At 33.4% G+C, this 23,580-nt stretch overlaps 1 protein-coding gene and 4 non-coding genes across 5 annotated transcripts; all 5 read right to left on the bottom strand.

The window, feature by feature from the left end:
* Positions 1 to 27: 27 nt before the first annotated feature.
* Positions 28 to 109, bottom strand: TRNAS-GCU (transfer RNA serine (anticodon GCU)). Its single transcript has one exon. It is a non-coding gene; the product is annotated as a tRNA-Ser (tRNA).
* Positions 110 to 471: 362 nt separating this feature from the next.
* TRNAS-GCU (transfer RNA serine (anticodon GCU)) lies at positions 472 to 553 on the bottom strand. The gene has a single exon. It is a non-coding gene; the product is annotated as a tRNA-Ser (tRNA).
* A 483-nt stretch (positions 554 to 1,036) lies between these two features.
* TRNAS-GCU (transfer RNA serine (anticodon GCU)) lies at positions 1,037 to 1,118 on the bottom strand. The gene has a single exon. It is a non-coding gene; the product is annotated as a tRNA-Ser (tRNA).
* A 475-nt stretch (positions 1,119 to 1,593) lies between these two features.
* Positions 1,594 to 1,675, bottom strand: TRNAS-GCU (transfer RNA serine (anticodon GCU)). The gene has a single exon. It is a non-coding gene; the product is annotated as a tRNA-Ser (tRNA).
* An 18-nt stretch (positions 1,676 to 1,693) lies between these two features.
* On the bottom strand, positions 1,694 to 22,964 carry LOC135803354 (serine-rich adhesin for platelets-like). The gene is made up of 7 exons (XM_065316948.1): positions 22,685 to 22,964; positions 9,446 to 9,646; positions 6,069 to 9,380; positions 5,385 to 5,898; positions 4,690 to 5,343; positions 3,496 to 4,638; positions 1,694 to 3,342 (listed from the first exon to the last, which is right to left on the bottom strand). The coding sequence occupies exons 2-7, from the start codon at positions 9,638 to 9,640 to the stop codon at positions 1,694 to 1,696; spliced, it is 7,467 nt and encodes a 2,488-aa protein (XP_065173020.1). The 5' UTR covers positions 9,641 to 9,646; positions 22,685 to 22,964.
* Between the last annotated feature and the right edge of the window lie 616 nt (positions 22,965 to 23,580).

Raw genomic sequence — 23,580 nt, 5'->3', positions numbered from 1 at the left:
CTATTTTCACCCAAAAAACAATGTTCTCGACGAGGATGAGATTCGAACTCACGCGGGTAGAACCCATTGGATTAGCAGTCCAACGCCTTAACCACTCGGCCACCTCGTCTTGTTATCAGTGCTAAAAGATGTTAAAAATGATAAGAATTCATTTGCATAAACAATTAAACACCTGCAATAACAATTTACACCAAATAAATGAATACATTCGCTATAAAACAGTAATTTTTATAGCAAAAACAAGTTTTGAATGACTGTGGCCTAGAAATCGTTAATAAATAGTATTGGGAGGCGTATGACTGTGGCCCAAAGTGAAAAACTATTATAATTATCATTGAAATAAGTAAAATAACGATAAAATTGATGATATAGTTGATTTTACTCATTTCCTGCACAGTTAAAGGCTAGGAACTTACTTTGAGGCAAATGACTGTGGTGAATACACTATTTTCACCCCAAAAACAATGTTTTCGACGAGGATGAGATTCGAACTCACGCGGGTAGAACCCATTGGATTAGCAGTCCAACGCCTTAACCACTCGGCCACCTCGTCTTGTTATCAGCGTAAAAAGATGATAAAAATGATAAGAATTCATTTGCATAAACAATTAAACACCTGCAATAACAATTCACGTCATAAAACAGTAATTTTTGTAGCAAAAAGCACTTTTTAAATTATTGTGGTCCAGAAATCATTAACAAATAGAATTATGAGGCGAATGACTGTGGCTGAGCATAATATTAAACCAAATTTAAACCAGATTGAATTATCACTAGATAAAACACAAATTTATATCCCAAAAATTGATTTTTAAGCAATTGAGATATCAAAATACTGTAAAAACATCGAAGTGAGGCCCTTGACTGTGGCCCCCAAATTAAAAAACACAATAATCACTACTAAAACACATTAAATTCCAATAAAGATCCTATTCAAAGGTTTCTACTCATATTCTACGCAGCTAAAAGCTAGGAATTAAAATTGAGGCGAATGACTGTGGTGAACACAATATTCTCCCCTCAAAAACAATGATTCCGACGAGGATGAGATTCGAACTCACGCGGGCAGAGCCCATTGGATTAGCAGTCCAACGCCTTAACCACTCGGCCACCTCGTCTGTTATCAATGCATTTTATCAACAATCTGATAACAATTAATCTCAAAAAAACAGAAAAAAAATACATTAACCAACTCATAATCAACACAAACTCACGTAACAAAACACTTGAAACACTGAAAACAATCAAAATAATCAATAATATTAAAATGAGGCGAATGACTGTGGCTGAGCATAATATTAAACCAAATTTAAACCAGATTGAATTATCACTAGATAAAACACAAATTTATATCCCAAAAATTGATTTTTAAGCAATTGAGATATCAAAATACTGTAAAAACATCGAAGTGAGGCCCTTGACTGTGGCCCCCAAATTAAAAAACACAATAATCACTACTAAAACACATTAAATTCCAATAAAGATCCTATTCAAAGGTTTCTACTCATATTCTACGCAGCTAAAAGCTAGGAATGAAAATTGAGGCGAATGACTGTGACGAACACAATATTTTCACCTTCAAAACCACAATTTCGACGAGGATGAGATTCGAACTCACGCGGGCAGAGCCCATTGGATTAGCAGTCCAACGCCTTAACCACTCGGCCACCTCGTCTGTTATCAATGCATTTTATCAACAATCTGATAACAATTCTGGTTGAATTCGGTGTAGTTTCATCTTGAGATCGTCGTTACTCAACACGCCATATTGTTTCTCCATCAAATTCTGAGACTGTTGTGAGTTGGATGCTTGTTGTTGTTGTTGTAGAAATTGATTCTGTTGTAGAAAATACATCTGTTGATAGTATTGTTGTAACTGTTGCCATTTATTCCATAGTTCTAGATTCTCAGAATTCGGAAACTGAAAATTCTGAAACGATCCGAAATTCGTATAGTTTAGATTCAAACCATTCCAGTTATTCAAATTAAAACCAACTGGTAATGTAGACTCAGAAATTCTGTAATTCTGAGAATTCTCCAATTGGTTATTCGTAGTTGTAGAATTTTGTGTTTCCTGTAAACGTTTCGAAATATCTTCTATGGATTTTTTCTTGTCAGATTCTAAGTCTAGAATTTCTTGCGGTGGTGATTTCTGTTTCGTAGTCTTCTTGGTCCCTTTTCGGAGATTACGAATAGTCACTTTGGTCTCCTCAACTGTACAGGATATATCTTCATCGGCTATAGACGTAGAATGAGACGTAGAAAATGTAGATGTAGAATCTGTATTAGGCACACCGTTTGGTTTGTACTCGAGGAGTTCGCTAGAAAATGGTGTCGCACTCGCGGTATCACAAATGTTTTTAGTTACAGAATTTTTAGGAACATCACATGTTAAATTATCTGTAGTTGTAGATTGGTCCTGATTAGCTGCCGTTGATACAGATTGATTAAAATCGTCTTTGTATTCTGTAATTGTATTATTGTTTTTTGGTAACTCTAGATTCTGCAACTTTTCGCAATCGTTTTCTGTAACATTAATATTATGTATAAAATTATTATTTACATTAACATTTGAACTAGACGTATCACTAATTTTGGTTGTCTTTATCAAGTCCAACACTTTTTCGCCATCTACGATTTCTCCATCAGTTGTAGAATTTTGATGTAGATGATTGTTGATGGATAAATTCATTGGTAAATCGTCACCCTGTATAGTTACATCCATTTTGGGATTTTCTAAAGTTGAAGTCATATTCTGAGACTGATCTTCAACCACATTAATCGACTCAGAATTAATAGTTTCTTCAGAAACTGTCTTAGAATCATCAACACTTTCTTCTTTTACATCTTTAGACGTTTCTACGTCATCAGATGAATTTTCTAAGTCAATTTTCGGTGTCTCCGAATCTATATCTAGTTTTGATTCAGTTTCTGAGTCCAGTTTAGGCACTTCATCGGTTTGGTCATAAGTAGACATAGAATCTGTATTTTCTGTAACCACTTCAGTATTTTCTACAATACTCTCAGAATTTGTCTCCATTTCTGTACTTTCTGAAGTTGATTCTATGTCTTTCTCTATAAAAATATCTTCGGTTACTTCCATAACTGTTTTTTCTTCTTCTTTTAATTCTGTGTCACTCTTTTCTAAGTTTCCAATTTTCTCCGAAATAGACTCAGAATTAATATTTTCTTCATCTTTTCCCTCCAAGTTTTCCTCACATTTCATCTCTACAACAATTTCTTCCTCCTTTTTATCCACTTCCATAGTTTCTACATCCGCCATTTTTATATTTTCTGACAATTCTTCATCTTTTTCGCCATCATTTTCATTTTTATTATCACCTGCAATCAAAAACTTAAAATTTGCATTTACAACCTTCTGACGAACACATGTTTTATTTACAGAAAACTTAAACTATGTTAGACACAGAAAACAAACACAAAGACGAAACAGAAGAAGCAGTAAAGAGTAGATACACAAGTTGCCTTACTTACACAAAGAAGTATTCTCGTCATCAGTTATTTTCAATTCTGTATCATTTCTCTGAAGTTCATTATCTTTCTCCGAGGAATTATCGAGACATAGAATTGTTCTGGTTTCATCTTTGGATATACTACTATCATCAAAGTCTTGAAGGTTTCTTTCGGGATCCACAAAATTAATTTGCTTAGATTCTGTAATTACTTCGTCATCTTGAAAAATATCTTCAGACTTAGAATTTGAAACACTTTCCGAAGGTGGTTCCTTGTTGATAAACCTATCAATATCCCTTTCATCAATTCTGTCATATTTCTCTTCATCAACTTTTCTAAAGGTCATAGACTCAGAATCTGAGATAGATTCTCTAAAAGTATCTTCTGGATCATATTTCTGACTTTGGTCCACTTCCCGACTCGGTAATAATTCATTCAAATCAATTATGTTTTTCAATTTCGTGGAATTCTGAGGTTGACTGACAGAATCACTTTCTGTATCAAATTCTCTATCGTCCAGGTTAAAATCGTCTGGATCTATAATGAACTTTATCTTCTTAACACCCAAATTAGGTTTAGGCACAGACATAGAAGGAGACTCAGAAAAGTCTAAACTTGTCTTGATTTCATCCAGATTAATCAGGAATCGTTTACGAGGATTATTCGTAGACTCAGATTCATATTCTGAGCTTGTTCCTGTTTTACGCGGACGGATTTCAAACTTTTTCTTCGTCATAACAAAGATGTCGTCTATTTCTTTATCTAAGTCCATTGGAGGTGAACTTTGGGCAGATGACTCCGCCATTTTCTGAGTCTTTTCTTTTTCCTTTTCTTGATGTAACATTCTGAGTCGTTTTCGTAACTTGGATGACAGCGAAGACGACGATGCAGAAGAATTAGATGAAGAAGAGTCAGAATCTGATGATGAAGACTCAGAATCCGACTCTGAACTAGATTCAGATGACGAGGACATAGATTTACTTCTGGCTTTCAGTATTTTTGGTAACTGTGGTGAATTCGGAATCTTTTCTATAACTTGTTTTTCTGGGATTATTTCTATAACTTTTTCTGTAGTTTCAACTTGTTTCTCGTCTTCTTTTACTGTAGGTTCATTTTCAGGTAATTCTACCACTTTCGGTGGTGATTCCACAACTGATTCTGTATCTAAAAATTCATAAAATTTTAATTCTGAATCATTTAAACCTAAACACTTACTTTTAGACAATTCTGTAGTTGATTCCTCAGGTGGACTTTTTTCTTTTTCATTTTCTGAAGTTGCAGGAGACATAGAATTTTTCTCCGAATTTGTATTACCATAAATCATGTCCAAACTTGGTCGTTTCAACTCAGGTCGTAGTCTAGGATCTTCTAAAACTTGTGGACAACTTCTACGTCGAGTCTCAGAATTAAAACCTCTTCCAATATGCCCGGAACCTCCGGGACTTGGTGTCCCAGATTTGACAACCTGATAATTCTGTACTTTATGATGCTTCAACCTTGGATCCGTAGGTCTCTCATTCTTATCACTCGTCAACGCTATCACAATCGGTTGATTCTGAGTCTGAACTGGAGAAACCTCTTCGGCCCTTATGGCATCCATCGGAATATTCTCGATAATCGCCGGAATGTTAAGCTTAGAATAATTCGGAGCGTCCAAAGCGCGTTCCAACAAAGTTTCGAAATCTGCGCCAATTCCAGAAATCAAAGTAGACTTAGATAATGACAAAATGTCTTCCGGTTTGCGTTCTTCATCAAGAACCGGAAGTTTATCAGAACGCTTCTTTTTATATTCAGCTAGCGAGAGTTTCTTCCTATCTGAGTTTAGACTTAGAATTGATTTTGTTTTCTTTGGTTTAGACTCAGAATTAGACACAGATCAACTTTTGGACTCTCTTCGGGTTCGATTATACTTTCTGGAGTTATATTATCATCAATAGGTGTTTCTGGTAATTCTAAAGTTGGTTTCGATGGTAATTCTGTGATTGTTTCTGAAGTTGGTGTTTCTTTCAATTGGGCTTTAGTTTTAACCACTAAGGGTTTACTATTTTCTGTAATAGTATTATCCTTTGGAGGATCAGAAGACTTAGACTCAGAATTTTCAACTGAAGATTTATCTGTTTTCTGAGTCTGAACAACAATTGAAGATTCTACAAGTGCTTCCAACTTCTTATTCCTGGCACTTGGTGTTTTGATTTTCGTCTTGGTCTTTTCATCCTTCGCCAATATACTGAAATTACGTTTTTCGCTAATAAAACTTTTCTCCAGTTTATCAACTTTCTCGGAATTCTCAATATTTTCTTCGATTTTATTAGAATCCACTTTGGAATGCTGCTTTCTTTGGTCCTGTTCATCTTTGGAATGTTTTTCTGAGAGTCTACGATGACTAATTTTATTAGTCTCAGAATTTTCTACAGTTTCAGATTTCTGTGTCTTAATTTTAGATAAATCTTTATTTTCGGTTGATTTCGTACGTTGAACTCGTTTTTCCTGTCGTAATTTATTAGTCTTGTCATCAGTTGAAGATGTAGAATTTATTGACGAAGACGTAGAATCGTCAAATAAACTCAAACGCTCCTTGCGTTTCTCAATCAAAGATTTTCTAACTTTAGGTTCTTTTTCTTTGGTATCATGTGATTTTCTGCGTGGGTTTCAGATTTAACCTTTTTCGCGACATCTTCTGCGTCTTTACAAGACTCAGAATTATTTCTTTTACGCTTGGTTGGTTCATCTTTACTCCGGATATGCCAAACTTGGGTTTTATTCTCGTCAACTTCACTGGAGCTACTTCTACGTTTAATCAACTTTTCCTTATCTTTTTCTACATCTCCATTATCATTTTTCTGTAGTTTATTTTCTGTAACAGAATTTTTCTCTTTTTGCATTTTGTATTCTTTCAAAGTCTGAATCCTCTTCCTCTTTTTCGCTATCGTCTTCAAAGCACTGAAATTTTTCGTCAGTTGTAGATTCTGTTTCTGAACTTGGAATACATCCTTTCTTTTCTGTGTCAAATGTTTACGCACTTCCTCCCGGTCGGATTCTTTAAGTTTAACAAAAACTTGTTTCAATTTCGGTAGTTCAGATGTAGAAAGTCCTTCCAAATTGATTTCTAACATTGGTTTTTCTGGAATAGTCACAGATGGTAATTCTGCAACACTTTCTACAACTGCATCAGTCTCCATAGGTGTTTCAGGACTGTCAGAGATAACATAACCATCTTCTAGTAAGCTGGGTGTAATTGGCGAATTTAGTACGGATAGAGAAAGATCAGGTTCACTTTCTACGTCTCCATCACATTCGCCTTCTATGATAATTTCATTACAGTTATCATTCAATAAAGCTTCTACATCACCCAGAGAATTCGGTGAGTATAATTCTGCATCTAGTTGAGGCATCTCGGAATTCTCAATAGGCACTAATTCTGTATCTTTTGGTGGATCAGTCTGATTGTGTAATTCTGGCATGTCACTATCTACATTTTCTATTATTTTCTCTTCAGGTTTAGAATCAACTTCAGAAATAGAAGGTTCAACTTCAGAATTTGTAGAAATATCTTCTTGGGACTTAGGAATTTCATCTTCTGTATTAGATATAGATTCTGTACGAATTTCCATAACATTTTCTGTGACTTTTTCAACTGTCGAATTTTCTACGTCTGGAATTTTAGTGATTTCTTCCTGTTCAGTTGTAGAATTCTGTTTATCAATTGTCACATCACAATCGGTCAATGCACTAACACAAATTGATTTCTTCTGAAGTTCACTTCCGGTTTTGACTAAGGATATCTTTAGAATTTCTCCAGCAATTCTAAGAGTAACAAAATCGCCATCAACAGCTATAATTTTTTCTGTATCAGATAAATTTTCTACAACTTCCGATTTATTCTCAGAAACAATATTTTCTTCAACAGGAACAACTTTTTCTACATCTGGTGTATTTTCTGTATCTACTTCCTTATCCTCCGCCATCTTTTCTACCTCCTCCGAGATATTTTTCTGTATCACTTCGACATTCGTGACATCAGTGACAGGTTTCTCACTTGACATTTGTGGTGACTGCGGTTTGACAAACATGTCAGTCACATTTTCGCCATCATTATTTTCTACATCATCCAAAAACTCCTCAATATTATTCAAAGGTTTCGGAATCTCCTCCAAAGTAGACCCAGGAGTCCTCGGACTCTGAAACTCTTCCACTTTCGGAGACTCCGTTGGAGTTTTAATCAACTGTCGAAATTCTGTGTAATCTTTCTGAGTCCCCGCTGTCTTAATCACAGAAGTATCCACTTTCTCAGGTTGCGTAACATTTTTATTCTCATCAACCTCACTTTTGTTAGAATTGTGTTCTCCGAAAACAATTACCGAACTAGTCGTAGACTCAGAATGCATAACAGGCGAATTCGCTATCTTTTTAACCTCAGAAATAACCGAAATGTTACTTTGTACTGGTTCACTGTTAGAATTAACTGTACTACCAGAAGACACAGATTCTTTAATTACAGAATCCTGTGTTAGATTCAGAGGAGATGTAATAACAGACGTAGAAGCCAGAAAACCTTTGATATTCTCTGGTAGCTTATCAACCTTCAAATGCATATATTCTCCAATATTCTCCGAGGATATTTCTGTAGAATCTAGAATATACAGACTTTCCGGAGGTGCGGTACCTTCGCTAACCTGATTCTGTAACACCGCCTGTTCATTCCTCTTAGAATCATCTGCGGATTCTGGATTAAAACCCTCAATAAAATGTTTAAGGACACTGTTGGTCTTCCCTTGGGTACCTTGAGCAATTTCAGAATGTTCTAGATTATGACTTTCTAAATTCGGTAAGTGTTGATGGTAGGGTTTATCCAAGGTCACTTGTGGTATGGTATACTCTCTCCGATTCTGATAGTGCTGAGCATATTCAATATGCTGAGCAGTGGGAGGGTTGTAACAATTCGGAGACACCCTAGGTGCAGGGTAATGAGGAACTTCATGGTATATCCTCCTCGGAGAAATATTTCTGAGATCAAAACCAGAGACCTGGACCTGTGCGGGTAGTCTATACGCAGGATAATTACTTCTGTATATCTCCTGGGGTTTCCCACTTGGTGGTACCCCCACTCCCACAGTAGAACTACCACCTGTATTCGCAGTCCCTGGGAAGTAATTCTGAACATTCCCAGGGAATGTAGAATTATGTCCATTGGTGGTGTAACTTCTGTAATTAGTTCGGAAGTTGGCATGGCGATTCGGGTACGGATATGAGCTAATCTCAGAATTCGCAGTTGGAAAACCTAGGTATTCCTGGTACTGATTGGTCATACCAATTGTCCTTGGGTATTGCCCCAGTTTGTAATTCTGAGTGTAGTAGTCTTTCTGTATGTAAGAACCTGGTACCCCTGGTACCCCTGGTACATGTTGGGAATGATGGTTGAGGTGATTCAGATGTGGTTCCTTCGTATGGTGGATCCCACTAAAGTCCTTATATCCAGTTGTAGAATAATTCTTTATCTGACTGGTGGTACCATGCGAGGGTTGGACACCTGCATGTAGATGATGAGGAACCTGTTGGACCTGGACCTGCACTTGGGCAGTGTCCAATTGGGTTGGATGTGTAGAATGTATCTGTTTCTGTATCACCGGGGTCAAGTGCTGTTGTTGGTGGGGTTCGACAATCTCAGAATACTTCACCTGTGATAGGCTTTTTTGTTCGTGGACCATACCGGTATATGCTGGGTATTGATTGACGAACATATTCTGGGTGTGGTGGTACGATTCTGAGATACCTGTCGCACCACGGGGGATTGGGTTGTGGTTATGTGGTGCGACCCGGGCGATTGGACCCTGTGGTTCGGTAGATGTAGAATCCATCTGGAACTTGTCATCTTTTTTACGCCATTGTCGTAAGGAGGCTGTTGAACCCTAAAATATTTGATGTAGAATTTTATATGGGAATTCTGAGTTTAATTTGTTTTGAGGGTACGTACAGTATCATGGTGGGTGTGTGAATGTGTCGTGGTCGTGTTTGACACGACGCTTGAGATCGACGAAATGCCGGAATGGTTGAGATGCGCAGCTCCGCCCACTCCAGGGGCGGAGCTCTGATTGGTTGGGTAGTGCAGGACTTGGTTTGTGGACATCGCAGACGACTGCTGACCGAATTGGACTCCAGCATGATGCATCAGGCACTGAAAAATACATTTTATAGAATTTTTCTACATCAAATTCTAAATCTAAAAAAAGTCTCAGAATTCAAACTTTTTTCACTTATAGTTATTATATTTAATTTTAAGTCTAATATTAATAAAACATTGCCCAACAAAGATTTTAAGTCTAAAAAAGTCTCAGAATTCAAATTTTTTTTACTAATGGTAATTATATTTGATTCTATGTGAAGAATTAATTTTAAAAAGATACACAAAAATTTTAAGTCAAAAAATCTCAGAATTCAAATTTTTTCACTTATGGTAATTAAATTTACTTTCAACTCGAGTATAAATAAAACAAAGTTGAACGCCTTCGAGTTAACTTTAGAATATGCGCGTTACAGATGGACGAAATCTGATTAAGCAATTAGTATCGACGCGTTGCAATTAGCGCCCGCGTGGTAATTGCATCGCCATGCGCGAACTTTTACACTTTAGAGTTCACTGCTCAGCGCATGTCAACCCAACTTAAGCAACATGACTTAAGTCACTTTGACTTAAGTAACATGACTTAAATCAAAAACAGAAAAACATACGTCTACACAACTACTCTAATATAACACATGTTGACTTAAGTCACATTCGAGTTCCGAGTCAAAGCGTGCGCATCGCAGTGCAACGACAACACAACTCGACTTAACTTAAGTGGTGTTAAATTATGTGTGAACAAGGAAACAACTAAACGTACAACTTTTTATCTCTTCGACAAAATCGTAATAAAAGTTAAGGTTATGTCAATTCATTCAACATATTTTAGGTTAAGTCAATTTCCTGTGCTTAACAAAAATAGAAATCACGCATCCGGTTAAAGGTTAATTCATGTGCGGATACTCATCACACAATGTGATCGTATCTCGATAACCTAATGACACAAAATGGCCGCTGGGATGCTTATCATTCGCATTACATATTTAAATCGGCTGTCATTTGCATACGGAGGGAAATATTGATGATTCATTGATTACCGTCATTAATACACCACGACCTGAGCAATATTCATTATTAATACAGTGAAATAATTGAAAAGTGGAAAAGAAATTAAAGAAAATAAACAAATGTGAAGGTAAACACTAGATACTGGACAAACAAATAGATGAAAGTGTAGTGGAGTGAAGTAAAGTAATAAAGTTAACGAGTTTGGATGAGTAATCGCTTTAATTAACTTGGAAAACATCGAATTTGATAAAAATACAGAGATAACCTACAAAAATTCATTATTTACTAATTATTCAATGTAGGGAGATAAAAATACGAGTTTGGGATAGTTTTATTTGGTGTTTAAGTTGTGTTTAGTTGATATTTGTTATTGCGCATGCGTAAGTTACTTATTTTGTGGTTTAAGTCATTTTGTAGTTAAGTAACTTGTAGTTTGGTGTAAAAAAAACTTCATTTCTTTGTGAAAATAGGTAATATATTGACTTAAGTAAAGTATAAAGGCTGTTTTGTATGCATACGAGGAGGACGTTATGACTTAAGTCAGTTATATTATTGTTTAAAACAATGTTCAGGTTAAAAATGGTTAAAAATGACAAAATATATATTTGTTTAATGGATAAGTCGTTTGAGCATGCGTACAAGTGGAAAACTATTACTTAAGTCACTTTAATAGGTCTTAAGTCACAAAAATGACAAAAAGTAACAAAAATGGTGTTTTACAACTTGTAACAGTTTAAGTCTTTTGTGCATGCGTACAAGCACAAAACCATTACTTAAGTCACATTTAATAGGTCCTAAACCAGAAAAACACAATAAAAATATATTTCACGATAAATTGGTACCAAAATCAATCAAATTTTATATTTGACACATTTGTTAACATAAGTTACTGACTTAAGTCACATTTTCATCTAATACGCATGCGCAAAACACTTAAACACAACTTAAATCTAATTTTCTTCATTTTTATCATAAATTTTATTAAAACTTACTGAATTATAATAAATTAATCATTGCGCATGCGTATTAACCTTAATATAACCCACATAAATAATAAATAACTAAAAATAACCCCGAATAATTACACATTAGTGCCGACTGATCAAAAATAGCAAAAAACACCACACCAACAAATATCATTACTGTCGGGCGTCACTGATGTCATTAGTATGTCATTAATAAATCGATTTTGTTTACGACCGCAAGCAACTAGTAGCCAACCACCTATTTTATTTATTTATACATTTATTTATTCATTTCTCCAGCAATAATATTAAAAAATATAAAAAATAGAAAAAAAAATGGTTGTTTGTAAAGTAGGTTTACGATCGAGATGTTTACGTGATAACGTCTTATTGGTGATATAAGTTTTTTTTGTTGCAATTGTTGTAACAAAAACGAATGAGAGAGACGGAAGATCGGTCCACTCACTCGAACACTATGCCTGCCTCCGCTCGTGTGGATTCCGCGTGTCAAGTTTCACGGAATGACTGGCAGCGCTCGAGATGAGACGGGAGAGCGGTCCGTCTCTCTCTCTCTCTCTCGTTATACCTGCGATCGGAGGCCTCGTGACAAGTTTCTGAACATGTCACCCGACTAAAACGATTTTAAAGACGTTATCACGTCAAAAAGAAATAAACGAATGCTTGTATTGGATGCGATTGTAAAATTTCTACCGTATTGGTAACTTAATACGTATACATACACCGCCATACGAGTTAGTATACAGGGTGTTCACGATGACTTTTGAGTTTATTGTTATGTATTAGTTTATTTGCTGCTTGGTGCACGGATGGCATCGAGTGTCCTACACTTGTCCTACTTCCCTCCGCCTGCCTGTCTCTGCTGGCGATTATGAGTACTTGCAGGCTGGTATTTACTCAATGTACTCAATGTACTTAGTCGTTGTATTTGTATGTGTATGTGTGTTGGTGTGTTTTGTATTGTGTTACAGCTCGCGTTTCGTTTCGTTCCGCTGGCTGTCACTTTGTCCATTTGCGTTCGTTTTCAATTTCATTTTCATTTTTATTTTCGATTTCAGTTCAGTTGTTGAACAGTTGCAATTGCTATTGCTGTGTATTTTTTATATTGAGTATAGAATAAGTCATTTGCGCATGCGCAGTAGTTCAAAAACTATTAATAATAATGTTTCAGGCTAAAATTTATTAAGATATTTATAAAATCCACTTAAATATGCCAAATTTGTTGTAAAATGCGGCTTTTTGATTACTGTAGTTATTTGAGCATGCGTAGTAGCATTAAACTATGACTTAAGTCACTTTTAGTTTGTTTTAAGTTTAAAAAAAGCTAAAAAGTAAGTAAAACAAGTGTTATACTGTGTTTAACTCAAGTAAATAAGTCAAGTGAGCACGTAATAGTACAAAACTATGACTTAAGTCACTTTTAGGTAGTTTTAGATGTTTAAAATAGCGAAAAGTGATTAAAACGTTGTTATAAAATAAATTTAACATATTTAAGTAGATTTTAAGATAAAATATTAATGAAAATGTTATTTTATGTGCATCAAAGTCATTTGAGCATGCATAGTAGCACTAAACTATGACTTAAGTCACTTTTAGTTAGTTTTAAGTTCAAAAAAGCTAAAAAGTAAGTAAAACAAGTGTTATACTGTGTTTAACTTAAGTAAAAGTCAAGTGAGCATGCGTACTAGCACAAAACTATGACTTAAGTCACTTTTAGATATTTTCAAATGTTTAAAATGCCGAAAAAATAACAAAAACAATATTATAACATAAATTTAACATGTTTAAATGAATTTTAAGGTGAAAAGTCAAAGAATTATCAATAAAACTCACTAATTATATATAAATTATTTAAAAAACACTTTATGCGCATGCGCAGTAGCACTAAATCAAGTTTAGCACAAAATATCAACGAAATAATCAACAAAACCATCTTTTACGTGTAAATCCATCGTCTAAAAGCATAATAAACATAATTATAAACATAAACATATAAATATATACTGCGCATGCGCACTCTACTTAAACCACACAAAATCCCCCTAAAAAAAAACCTAAAAACTTCGATATCTCCTCCAAAATATAAAACATTTAATGCCTCTTAAACTTCAAGTGTCCCATCCACTCAACCACCGCCAGGTAAACACCTTATCATGTTATCACCATATCACCAGCCGTACCCGCCTGCGATTTGTCACCGCTTTTCGCTACAAAACACACGCGTACGTACTTATATTACAAAATGTATGCCCGCTGAGGTGAGCCGCGCTTATGCCTCAAGGAGTCGTCGTCGTCGTTGAGTCGTCGCCGACTCGCGACACGATAACCGGCCGGCCGATAAGTAAACAACACTCATGGCAGTTATACGGGCGAAAACACGCCGATAAGCGCGCGATAACGATAACGGCGCACACAATGATAACACGCAGTCCAATATTCACGAATATCCACGGCGCAGAATAACAATTTCCTTGCGCTGCGAGCGGAGTTTTTTTTTTTTTTTTTTTTTAAAAAAATGTTTTTGACGTTTTACGCATTAATCTTGCGTGGATAAATATTGTTTGGCAGTTGGGAGACATGTTTGGTTAAGGTTTGTGTGCGTTGATGACGAAAGCGTACAAATATTTGACGTTGGTGGCGTTTTTGGTTTTTCGGAATTGGGTTTTGGTATTCGTATGATTTCTGAGTAAGGAGGAAATGTTGTTTTGTGGCGAATGTGGAGAGTTTTAGAGGTAATTCATCATAATTAAGTAAGTTTTTGGGATTTTAAGTAAGAAAATAATGAAAAATTTGACTTAAAGTGAGTTTAAGTCTATTGCGCATGCGTATTGGGATGACAATGTGACTTAAGTCAGTTTTGGTAAGTATAAAGTACTAAAGAAGTTAAAATGTAAGTAAAATATGTTAAAAGTGTGTTTGATTGAAGTTAAAGTCAAGTGAGCATGCGCAGTAGCACAAAACTATGACTTAAGTCACTTTTAGTAGATTTTAAGTTTTAAAATGCGAGAAAAGTAAGTAAAACAAGTGTAATACTGTATTTAACTTAAGTAAAAGTCAAGTGCGCATGCGCAGTAGCACAATACTATGACTTAAGTCACTTTTAGTAGATTTTATGTTTAAAAATGCGAGAAAAGTAAGTAAATACTGTGTTTAACTTAAGTAAAAGTCAAGTAAGCATGCGTGGTAGCACAAAACTATGACTTAAGTCACTTTTAGTAGATTTTATGTTTAAAAATGCGAGAAAAGTAAGTAAATACTGTGTTTAACTTAAGTAAAAGTCAAGTAAGCATGCGTGGTAGCACAAAACTATGACTTAAGTCACTTTTAACAAGTTTTAAGAATGATAAACGTTAAAAACTTAAGTAAAACCTTATTAAACCACTAATTTAATACATTTAAATTACTTTTATGAATAATTAAGTACATTTGAAGTAAAAAATATACGTAGTTGACTTAAACAATGGCTTAAGTCACTTTTACCAAGTTTTTTTTTTACTAAATTTAAAATAACACGCAAAAATTAACTAAAACAATATAATCATACCAATTTACCATACTTAAATACGTTTATTATCCCAATTAGTCTTTTGCGCATACGCAGTAAGCTAAAACACCCTCCTATTACACTTTTAAGTAGACTTTAAATAAAATTACTGCTGATTATCACATTTGCCAGCAATTACAATCAATATCTAGCGTTTTTGCACACGTCACACACATTACCAGTAAACAATATGGCTAATCAATGAATTATTACTTAAATGGCGCATTGTCAACGCAGCGAAACAATACCGCTGCTGTTTACGCTCGAAATCAGTGTGCAATGCAATGCATTCGCACACAAATCACCAACATGACTTAAGTCACATTGAAACACCAGCTCAAGTTAAGTTAAGCTGACTTAAGCATTTCTCATCAACACTTTTTCTTTCTTTGCTATTTTTAACACCTGAAAGTAAGTTAAAGTGACTTAAGTCATAGTTTTCTGCTACTGCGCATGCCCACTTGACTTAATATTTACTTAAATTGTTTTACTTACTTTTTGCTTTGTTGGAGCTAAAACCTAGTAAACGCGACTAAACCCGTGTGTAAAGTATTTTAGTCATGACCTTGACCATCCGTGACTACAGTACCACTTTTTGTGTCTTAAAACCGTGAAAACGCATTTTAAACACCTGAAAGTAAGTAAAAGTGACTTAAGTCATAGTTTTCTGCTACTGCGCTTGCGCACTTGACTTTAGCTTTAATTAAACACAGTTTTAAACTTATTTTACTAACTTTTAGCTTTGTTTGAACTTAAATCCTAATAAACGTGACTAAAACTCATGACTAAAGTGCTTTAGTCACGACCTTGGCCATCCGTGACTAAAGTACCACTTTTATGCCTCAGAACAATGAAAACGCGTTTTAAACACCTGAAACTCACTAAAAGTGACTTAAATCATAGTTTTGTGACACTGCGCATGCCCAATTGACTTTAGCTTTACTTAAACACAGTTTTAAACTTGTTTTACTTATTTTTTAACATTTTTGAACTTAAAACCTAGTAAACGTGACTAAAACCCATAATTAAACTACTTTAGTCACGACCTTGACCATCCGTGACTAAAGTACCACTTTTTGTGCCTCAAAACCATGAAAAACGCATTTTAAACACCTGAAACTCACTAAAAGTGACTTAAGTCATAGTTTTCTGCTACTGCGCATGCGCACTTGACTTTAGCTTTAATTAAACACAGTTTTAAACTTATTTTACTTACTTTTTAGCTTTCTTTGAGCTTAAAACCTATTAAAATGACTAAAACCCATAATTAAACTACTTTAGTCACGACCTTGGCCATCCGTGACTAAAGTACCACTTTTCATACCTCAAAACCATGAAAAACTCGCTTTTAAAAGCAAAAATAAAAAAAAAATAAAAATTTAAAAATATTAATTTCACAGTAAAATAAGTGAATCAACCGTGAGCGTCGATAGTCGATTGTCGTTGTCATGACAACGCGAAACAAAACACCTAAGCAATACTACACGTTTATTCTATTCGTATTTCTCTTTTATGCTTTTCATTTTCATTCCTATTTCATGTCTGTGTGTGTGTGTGGATTGATAATAAATTCATAGAATTCTGGTGCACGACTCTCCACCACAAACACATCGAAATGATAATTTTAGTGTTCGGAACAAAACGACGCTTCGATCGTTTTTCGTTTTACTTTTCGCCCGATTGACTAAACGCTCGTTATGTATTCTCATTATCCGCTGCTAACCTTTGGACGCGGACGCGACGGAACACTGGTAAAGACATTAGTGGTACGTATACGAGTAAGTAGTGTTATTTGATCGTCATTTTGATTAAATTGGTGTTGATAATGTGATTTCTGGATGGGTAATAACGAATAAGTCATTTGCGCATGCGCAGTAGCTCCTAATATTCATATAGTAAAAATATCAAAGCTATTCATCATAAAAACTTTAAAAACTTATATTTTTATCCTTTTAAGTGACTTAAGTAGGTTTTCTTAAGTTTTTTTTACTGCGCATGCGCAATACACTTATTCTTTTATTATTTTTATTAATATTTTATTAGTATAATACTTTTAAGGTTGATTTTACATTAAGTGTGATGATGACTTAATTTTTTTCGCGCATGCGCACCAAAAATTTTACTCTAAAAAATTTTTTTTCTTCCCAATAATTGTTAGTTAATAGTTTTTGCCTTGTGGGTCACGAACGTAATCATTGAATCACTGGCACACGAGCCAACTAATCACGCTTTGAGCACGACCAACAGGTACGACTATTCATTAACTCACATGAAATAAAATAAAATATAAAATATAAAAACCAATGTCAACTGTTAAATGCTATATAAGCTATACTAGTGTGTATTTTGCGTGTTTAAAACTCATGAGACTTTAATGCGCATGCGCAGTAGTGCATAATATATGCTCTTATATTAGTTGTATATTTTAAGGTTATTGATTTGTGTTTGTTGGTGTTTATTGTAATAATATTGTTGTTTTTCACCGTGTGGCAAAACAAATTAATAAACGAGATTAATAATAAATGATTGCTGTAGTTGGTGGCCTGTGGCTTGTCCTGTCAACAATTGTTTGTTTGTTAACTCGTCAATATATATTCAAATTCGAATTCCAATTCATTGGGAAGTAAGTGCGGTGAGGAAGTAATTGGTTTCTAGTTTAGTTTTTTGTTGATTACTCGGGAAGTATTTGTGATATTAGTGTAATTCTTTCATCAGTAGATGGGTAATTAAATTGTTTATTAATATGTGTTTATATATTGGTGTTTGTTGTGTTAGTTAAATAGTTATTAACAATTAAAGTTGAAAGTTTAAAATTTTTGATTGAATTTTTAGAGTTGATAGAAATTTGTTTATAACTTTTGATTGAAAATAGATATCATTGTGAACTTTGCAGGATTATATTAAGAATTTAATGATTGATTGATTTGTGAAGAAATATTTGAAATTTATTGATTAGTTTTTAAGTTATTAACAAAAAACTAAACAATTTCAACACAATTGGTTTTTATTTCAGATGCATATCGATAATTCATTTGGTAATTAGTGAATAACTCGAAAACTAATTAAGATATTACGATAATTCTTTCATAAATATATTCCCAATTAAATTCTACGTTTAACTGTTAAAAGAGTTTGTTATTCAAATGTTTAAACAAAAAGTTATTAACAATTAAAGTTTAAATATCTAAAAAATGTATAAAGTTGATATTTATAAAGTTGACACAAATTAGTCTGTATCTTTTGATATAAAAGAGCTATCAACAAAATCTTTCCACAGTTTCATTCAGAATTTAATACTTGATAACGTTATTAAATAATAATCAGAATATATTAATTAGGGTTCCTGTTATTAACAAGAAACAAAATTATTGCCTAACCTTTTAACGCTCACCTTTTAGACGCATCGTCATTAAATTAATTAATAACGCATAACCTAATCATCCTAATCAAATAATTCTTTGACAAACATATACCCAATTAAATTCTACATCTAATAGTTAAAAAATGTTGTTAATACCATTATTAAACAAAAAGTTATAAACAAATAAAATTAAATTTTAATAAATTTACTCAAAATTTTGATAAAAACATGATAACAACACAAACCAACCAAAAATATATAAACAATTTATCCCAGAATAGATTACTAAAAAAATAATTTAAAAACTGCAATACTTTTCGAGTAATTAACAAAAAACTAAAAGAAAACAGATTAAAATCCAAAGATTAAAGTTTGCCTACATTTAATTAAAACTAGTCCAAAGTTAAATGAGTCACAAACAAGTGTAGACTGTAGTTGATTCATTTAATTAATTTTTTAACGCTTAATTAACCATGAATACAAGGTGAAAACACCGAAAATAATTAAGAAGTTTAATTTAATAGTTTAATTACTATTATGTAAAGCAATCAAAACACTGATTATTGTTTTCCTCAATTATGAATCACACAAAATTAATTAACAATTACATCTTAATTTCACTTATGAAATATATTCATGTATATCCACGTAATGCGCATGCGCGGTAGCGCAGAACTTGTCCCGACACCATTTTAACAGCTATTAAATATATTTTGATAAATTTGTGAGTGAAAATAAATGAATAATAATAAAATGTTTACTATAAGTTAATTTTTGCAATTATTAATAATAATTTATTGTAAACATTGTGTGAAATATGCACGAAATAAAAACATTGAGTAATTATGCGCAATTTATTTATAGCATTCGCGATAAGCGGAAGTTTTGATTCGCTTGTCGTTGCAATGGTGTCATATGGGTTAATCACGACAAGCAACAAATAAAATGTGGAAAAATTACAATGTTTAAGTGATTAATGCAATATTTAATGGGAAAATGTACAAGTTTTATGTTTTTTAAACTTTAAAAATCGATAACTAATAAACTATTTGTTATAAATAAAAATTCTTTCGCTAGGTTATAAATTGTTTATTTATTTATCATAATATGCTGATTTTATCAAAATATGACTATTTGTTTAGTAGTTATTTAAGTTTTTGTAAAATTTTATTTGGAAAAAAGTGCAATTTTTCAATGTTTTAAACTTTAAAAATCGATAAATAAAAAACTATTAATTATAAATGAAAAATTCTTTCACTATGTTATGTAGTGATTATTTATTTATAATAATTTCTTTGTTTCATTAAAATTCATCGTTTAGTTGAGTCATAATTTTAGTTCTTGTAAAATTATTACTTTTTACTAGAAAAAATCAATACGAGCTTTTCACTGTTTCAACTTTAAACTATTATAATTTTGTAATTATTTATTTAATGTGAAAATTTTCTGTGGTAAATAATAAACTTATTATTATACTTTCATAATTTGTTTAGTTTGTGTATTTGTCACGTTTAGTTTAGTCACAAATTTAGATTTTGTAAAATAATTCATTAATTATTCATATTTTCACTTTTTTACTTTTAAATCCCAATAAATAAAAAACTATAAATTATAACCAAAATATTTCTTTTGTATTAAATGCAGAATTTATCCCTCTTTCATAATTAGTTTATTTTATCTAATTTGGATTATTGGTTTAGCAATAAATTACTATTTACTAAACAAAAACTTTTTGGTTTAAACTTTTGATTTCATTCTATCAACTTTAAAAATTAATAACAAATCAACCAATAAACATAACTTAAAATTTCTTTCATTATCAAACCCACAATTTATCAATCTATTTATCCACATTTATTTCATCAAAAAAAATCACATTAATCAAAACAAAAATTCTCATCATCTCAACTTTAAACATTAATAACAATCAAACCAATTAACATAACCCCAAAATTTTTCCACCAAAACCCCAACAATTCACCCCTCCATCATCCCAAACCTAAAACTCTTATCACCTAATCAACTTACGCCGTTAATCACCAAAAATGCAACAAATATCCATTCAAGTGTAATCCAAGGTCAAAACAAACAATTTCACACGCCTGCAGCACTCGAAACCCTCCGAAACACACAACCAAGTAGTCAAACACTAATTAAGTACACAATTACGTGGAATTCCACGAATTTCACGCGTATATCACTAAAATTTCAGCAATCCGCGTGCACATCCACTCGCTGCTGTGTTTGACAGCGCGAAAAACCCGGCGAGCACAATGATAACCACCGCATCACCACTGAAATCCGGCAACACCGCTCGTCCTCCATCTTGCTTCATGGTCGGCACGAGACGCGTCGGCAGCGAACCTCATTCACTCATTACAGTCATCATATTTCACTGATTCACTCATTGCGCAGCGCAACCAACACTTTTCAACGTATTTCAGGTAAAAATCGCTTGTTTTTAAATAAAAATTCACTTTTACGTTGAGGTTATGTTGATAGGGAATACTAGTTGTCGATTGAGGTTAAATCTGACAGTTTTGAAGGGTTTTTGACGGTTTAAACGCATTTCCAGTGGCGTGATGCGTACGAATTGAAGGTATTCGATGGACTATGAGCGTTGCGCGCCCGTCGGACAGCGATTAATTACGAAATTAAAGCCGTCGTCACGCACGCATCGAGTCGGGTCGCGATGTTCGGCGGTCGCGTGTGTCTCGTCGACTACCAGACGCCATGCTGATGGATGGACGCGAGGCGACGCGCGCGCGCGCTGCTGAATTGTTTGGTCGAAGTCGGAGTACATTACCACAGTTACGAGCATTACGGGTGCTTGGCGTGTACTTGCGGCTATTTGTAACGAGACTGACAAATCGTACGTAATTCGGATGCGTTGTGTGTCGCTGTGTAGCATGATTGGCGGCGGGTGTGAGTGTGAAGTTGAAATGGAAGAAAGTTTGGTAAGAGAGTTTGAGGTTAGTGAAGTTTACATGCGGATAGTTTTTTATTTTGAAGAGGTTTTTGAGTTTGGTTTGGTGTGGTGTGTAGAGAATTTAATTATCTTTAAAATGAGGTATTATTTGTTTATATTGAGTTATTAGTTTGGTTGGAATTAATTAAAAACTCAGTGGAATGATTTTGAGTGTTTGTTTTTGTAGTAGCAACTTTGAAATCAAATAACTCCGTAAGTAATCATTAGTTTTTAACCAACTTGATTGTACTTGATAGAGTAATTATATATTTATAGAATAGCGTTTAATTCGTTTAAATCGGATGATTAGTTTAGACGTAATTAAATAATTAGTAAACAAAAACGTTTTGCACTTCTTCAAAATTCTTTAAATATCAATATCGATTTTTAAACTTTAATATTTCAAGAACTATATGAGGATTTTCCAATTTTCTTGCGTTGTTATATAGAATAAGTAAGTACCTTTAAAATAACGTATGACTTATTAAAATCAAACAATTAGTTTGGTCAGAATTAATTAAAAACCAAAGAAAATTATTTTTTGTGTTAATTTTTGAAGTTGCAACTTTAAAGTCAAATAACTCCGAAACTAATAATTATTTTTAAACCAACTAAATTGCAATTGATAAAGTAATTATATATTTATACAATAACGTTTAATTCATCAAAATTGGACTATTAGTTTACTCGCAATTAATTAATTACTAACCGCAAACTTTTTAAATATTTTCGATATATTTTAAATTAAAAACCAAACTTTAAACATGAATAACTCCATAAATATAAACAATAAACAAACTTTTCAAATTTCATATTATAAAGCAATAATTTCCCAATCCGAAAACATTTCGCTTATCAAATTTGAATAATTACTTCAGCCACAATTAATTATTTCGTAATTTTTTGCACAAAAACAACATTTTTATAAACTTTCAACTTTAAACTTAAATTAAACAATAACTAATAAACATAAACAATTTTTCTCTTCACATATAAATAACCACATTATGCAGTTATCACTCCCAATTAATTTTATCATAATAAATTGATTACATTCCTCGTAATTCGTCATTTTTCTAAATTTATCCCCAGGGTCATCAATGGCATCGTTAAAATTCCGAAAAATTATGCATATCGCGTTAAATAATGCAGAAAATTCATTCGAGCGGATTTATTTCTGGAATGCTGAATGTATGCATGCACACGCACGCAACGTATTTGTACTTACTGTGCTCGGTACACTCGTCACGACGCGCTGATGATGACAATAACCCAAATTGCGGCGGCGATCATCGATTCAGCGCGCTATCACCAAGCCACCCGCGATGATTATACACTTGGGGATACGCTGTGGAGGCGGCGGGTGAGAAATTCGGCGTGGTTGAAGGCGAAGGCACTGTTTGTCGCAGGTGAGTCGATCATTTCCAGCGGAAATCGCGCGGTTGGCAGGCGACACACGAACGAAACGAACAAAACATCATCATCGGCGTCGGTGGCACGCACTCGCAGGTATTTGTTTTTCTGGCGACGTCACGACGCGCGCCATGCGCAGGCGGCAGCGGTGATATTGGCCTGGTGAAGGGCGTGACAATGTATGCAACACACAACGCGAGAAATGATTGTGATATTTTGGTAGTGAATTATTCGTGAAGTATTTGAGGGATTTTAGTGGGTGATAAGTGAAATTGTGGGGTTTTAATAGGGTTTCAGGAAATATATAAGATGTTTATTGTAAAATTAATGGTTATATACTTTTTTGATAGTTTTTTGGAAGTGTGTATGGAGAAATGTTTAAAAATTGTGTTTTTTTGTAACTTTGAGTTTGACATCAAATAATTTAGTAAGAAATGAAGATATTTTAACAAGTTATACATCAAATTAAAGGTAATTTAATACTCTTTTAGAAAATATACAAGATGTTCACTGTGAAATTAATAGTTATATACTTTTTTGATAGTTTTTTAAAGATGTGTTTGGTGAAATGTTCAAAAATTGATTTTTCTGTAAGTTTGACTTTGACATCATATAAATTAATAACCAATAAAGATTTTTAAACAACTTATACATCAAATTAAAGGGAATTTAATAATCTATCAGAATATTTTTATAGTTTTGTAATAATAT

This window comes from Atheta coriaria, unplaced genomic scaffold (genome assembly GCF_025399875.1).
Source record: "Atheta coriaria isolate IRGN ID8LTWV9N9 unplaced genomic scaffold, Caltech_Dcor_3.1 hic_scaffold_2_pilon, whole genome shotgun sequence".
Classification (NCBI taxonomy): domain Eukaryota; kingdom Metazoa; phylum Arthropoda; class Insecta; order Coleoptera; family Staphylinidae; genus Dalotia; species Dalotia coriaria.
Note: the sequence above shows the minus strand (reverse complement) of the source record. Positions and strands in the feature narration are given on the sequence as shown.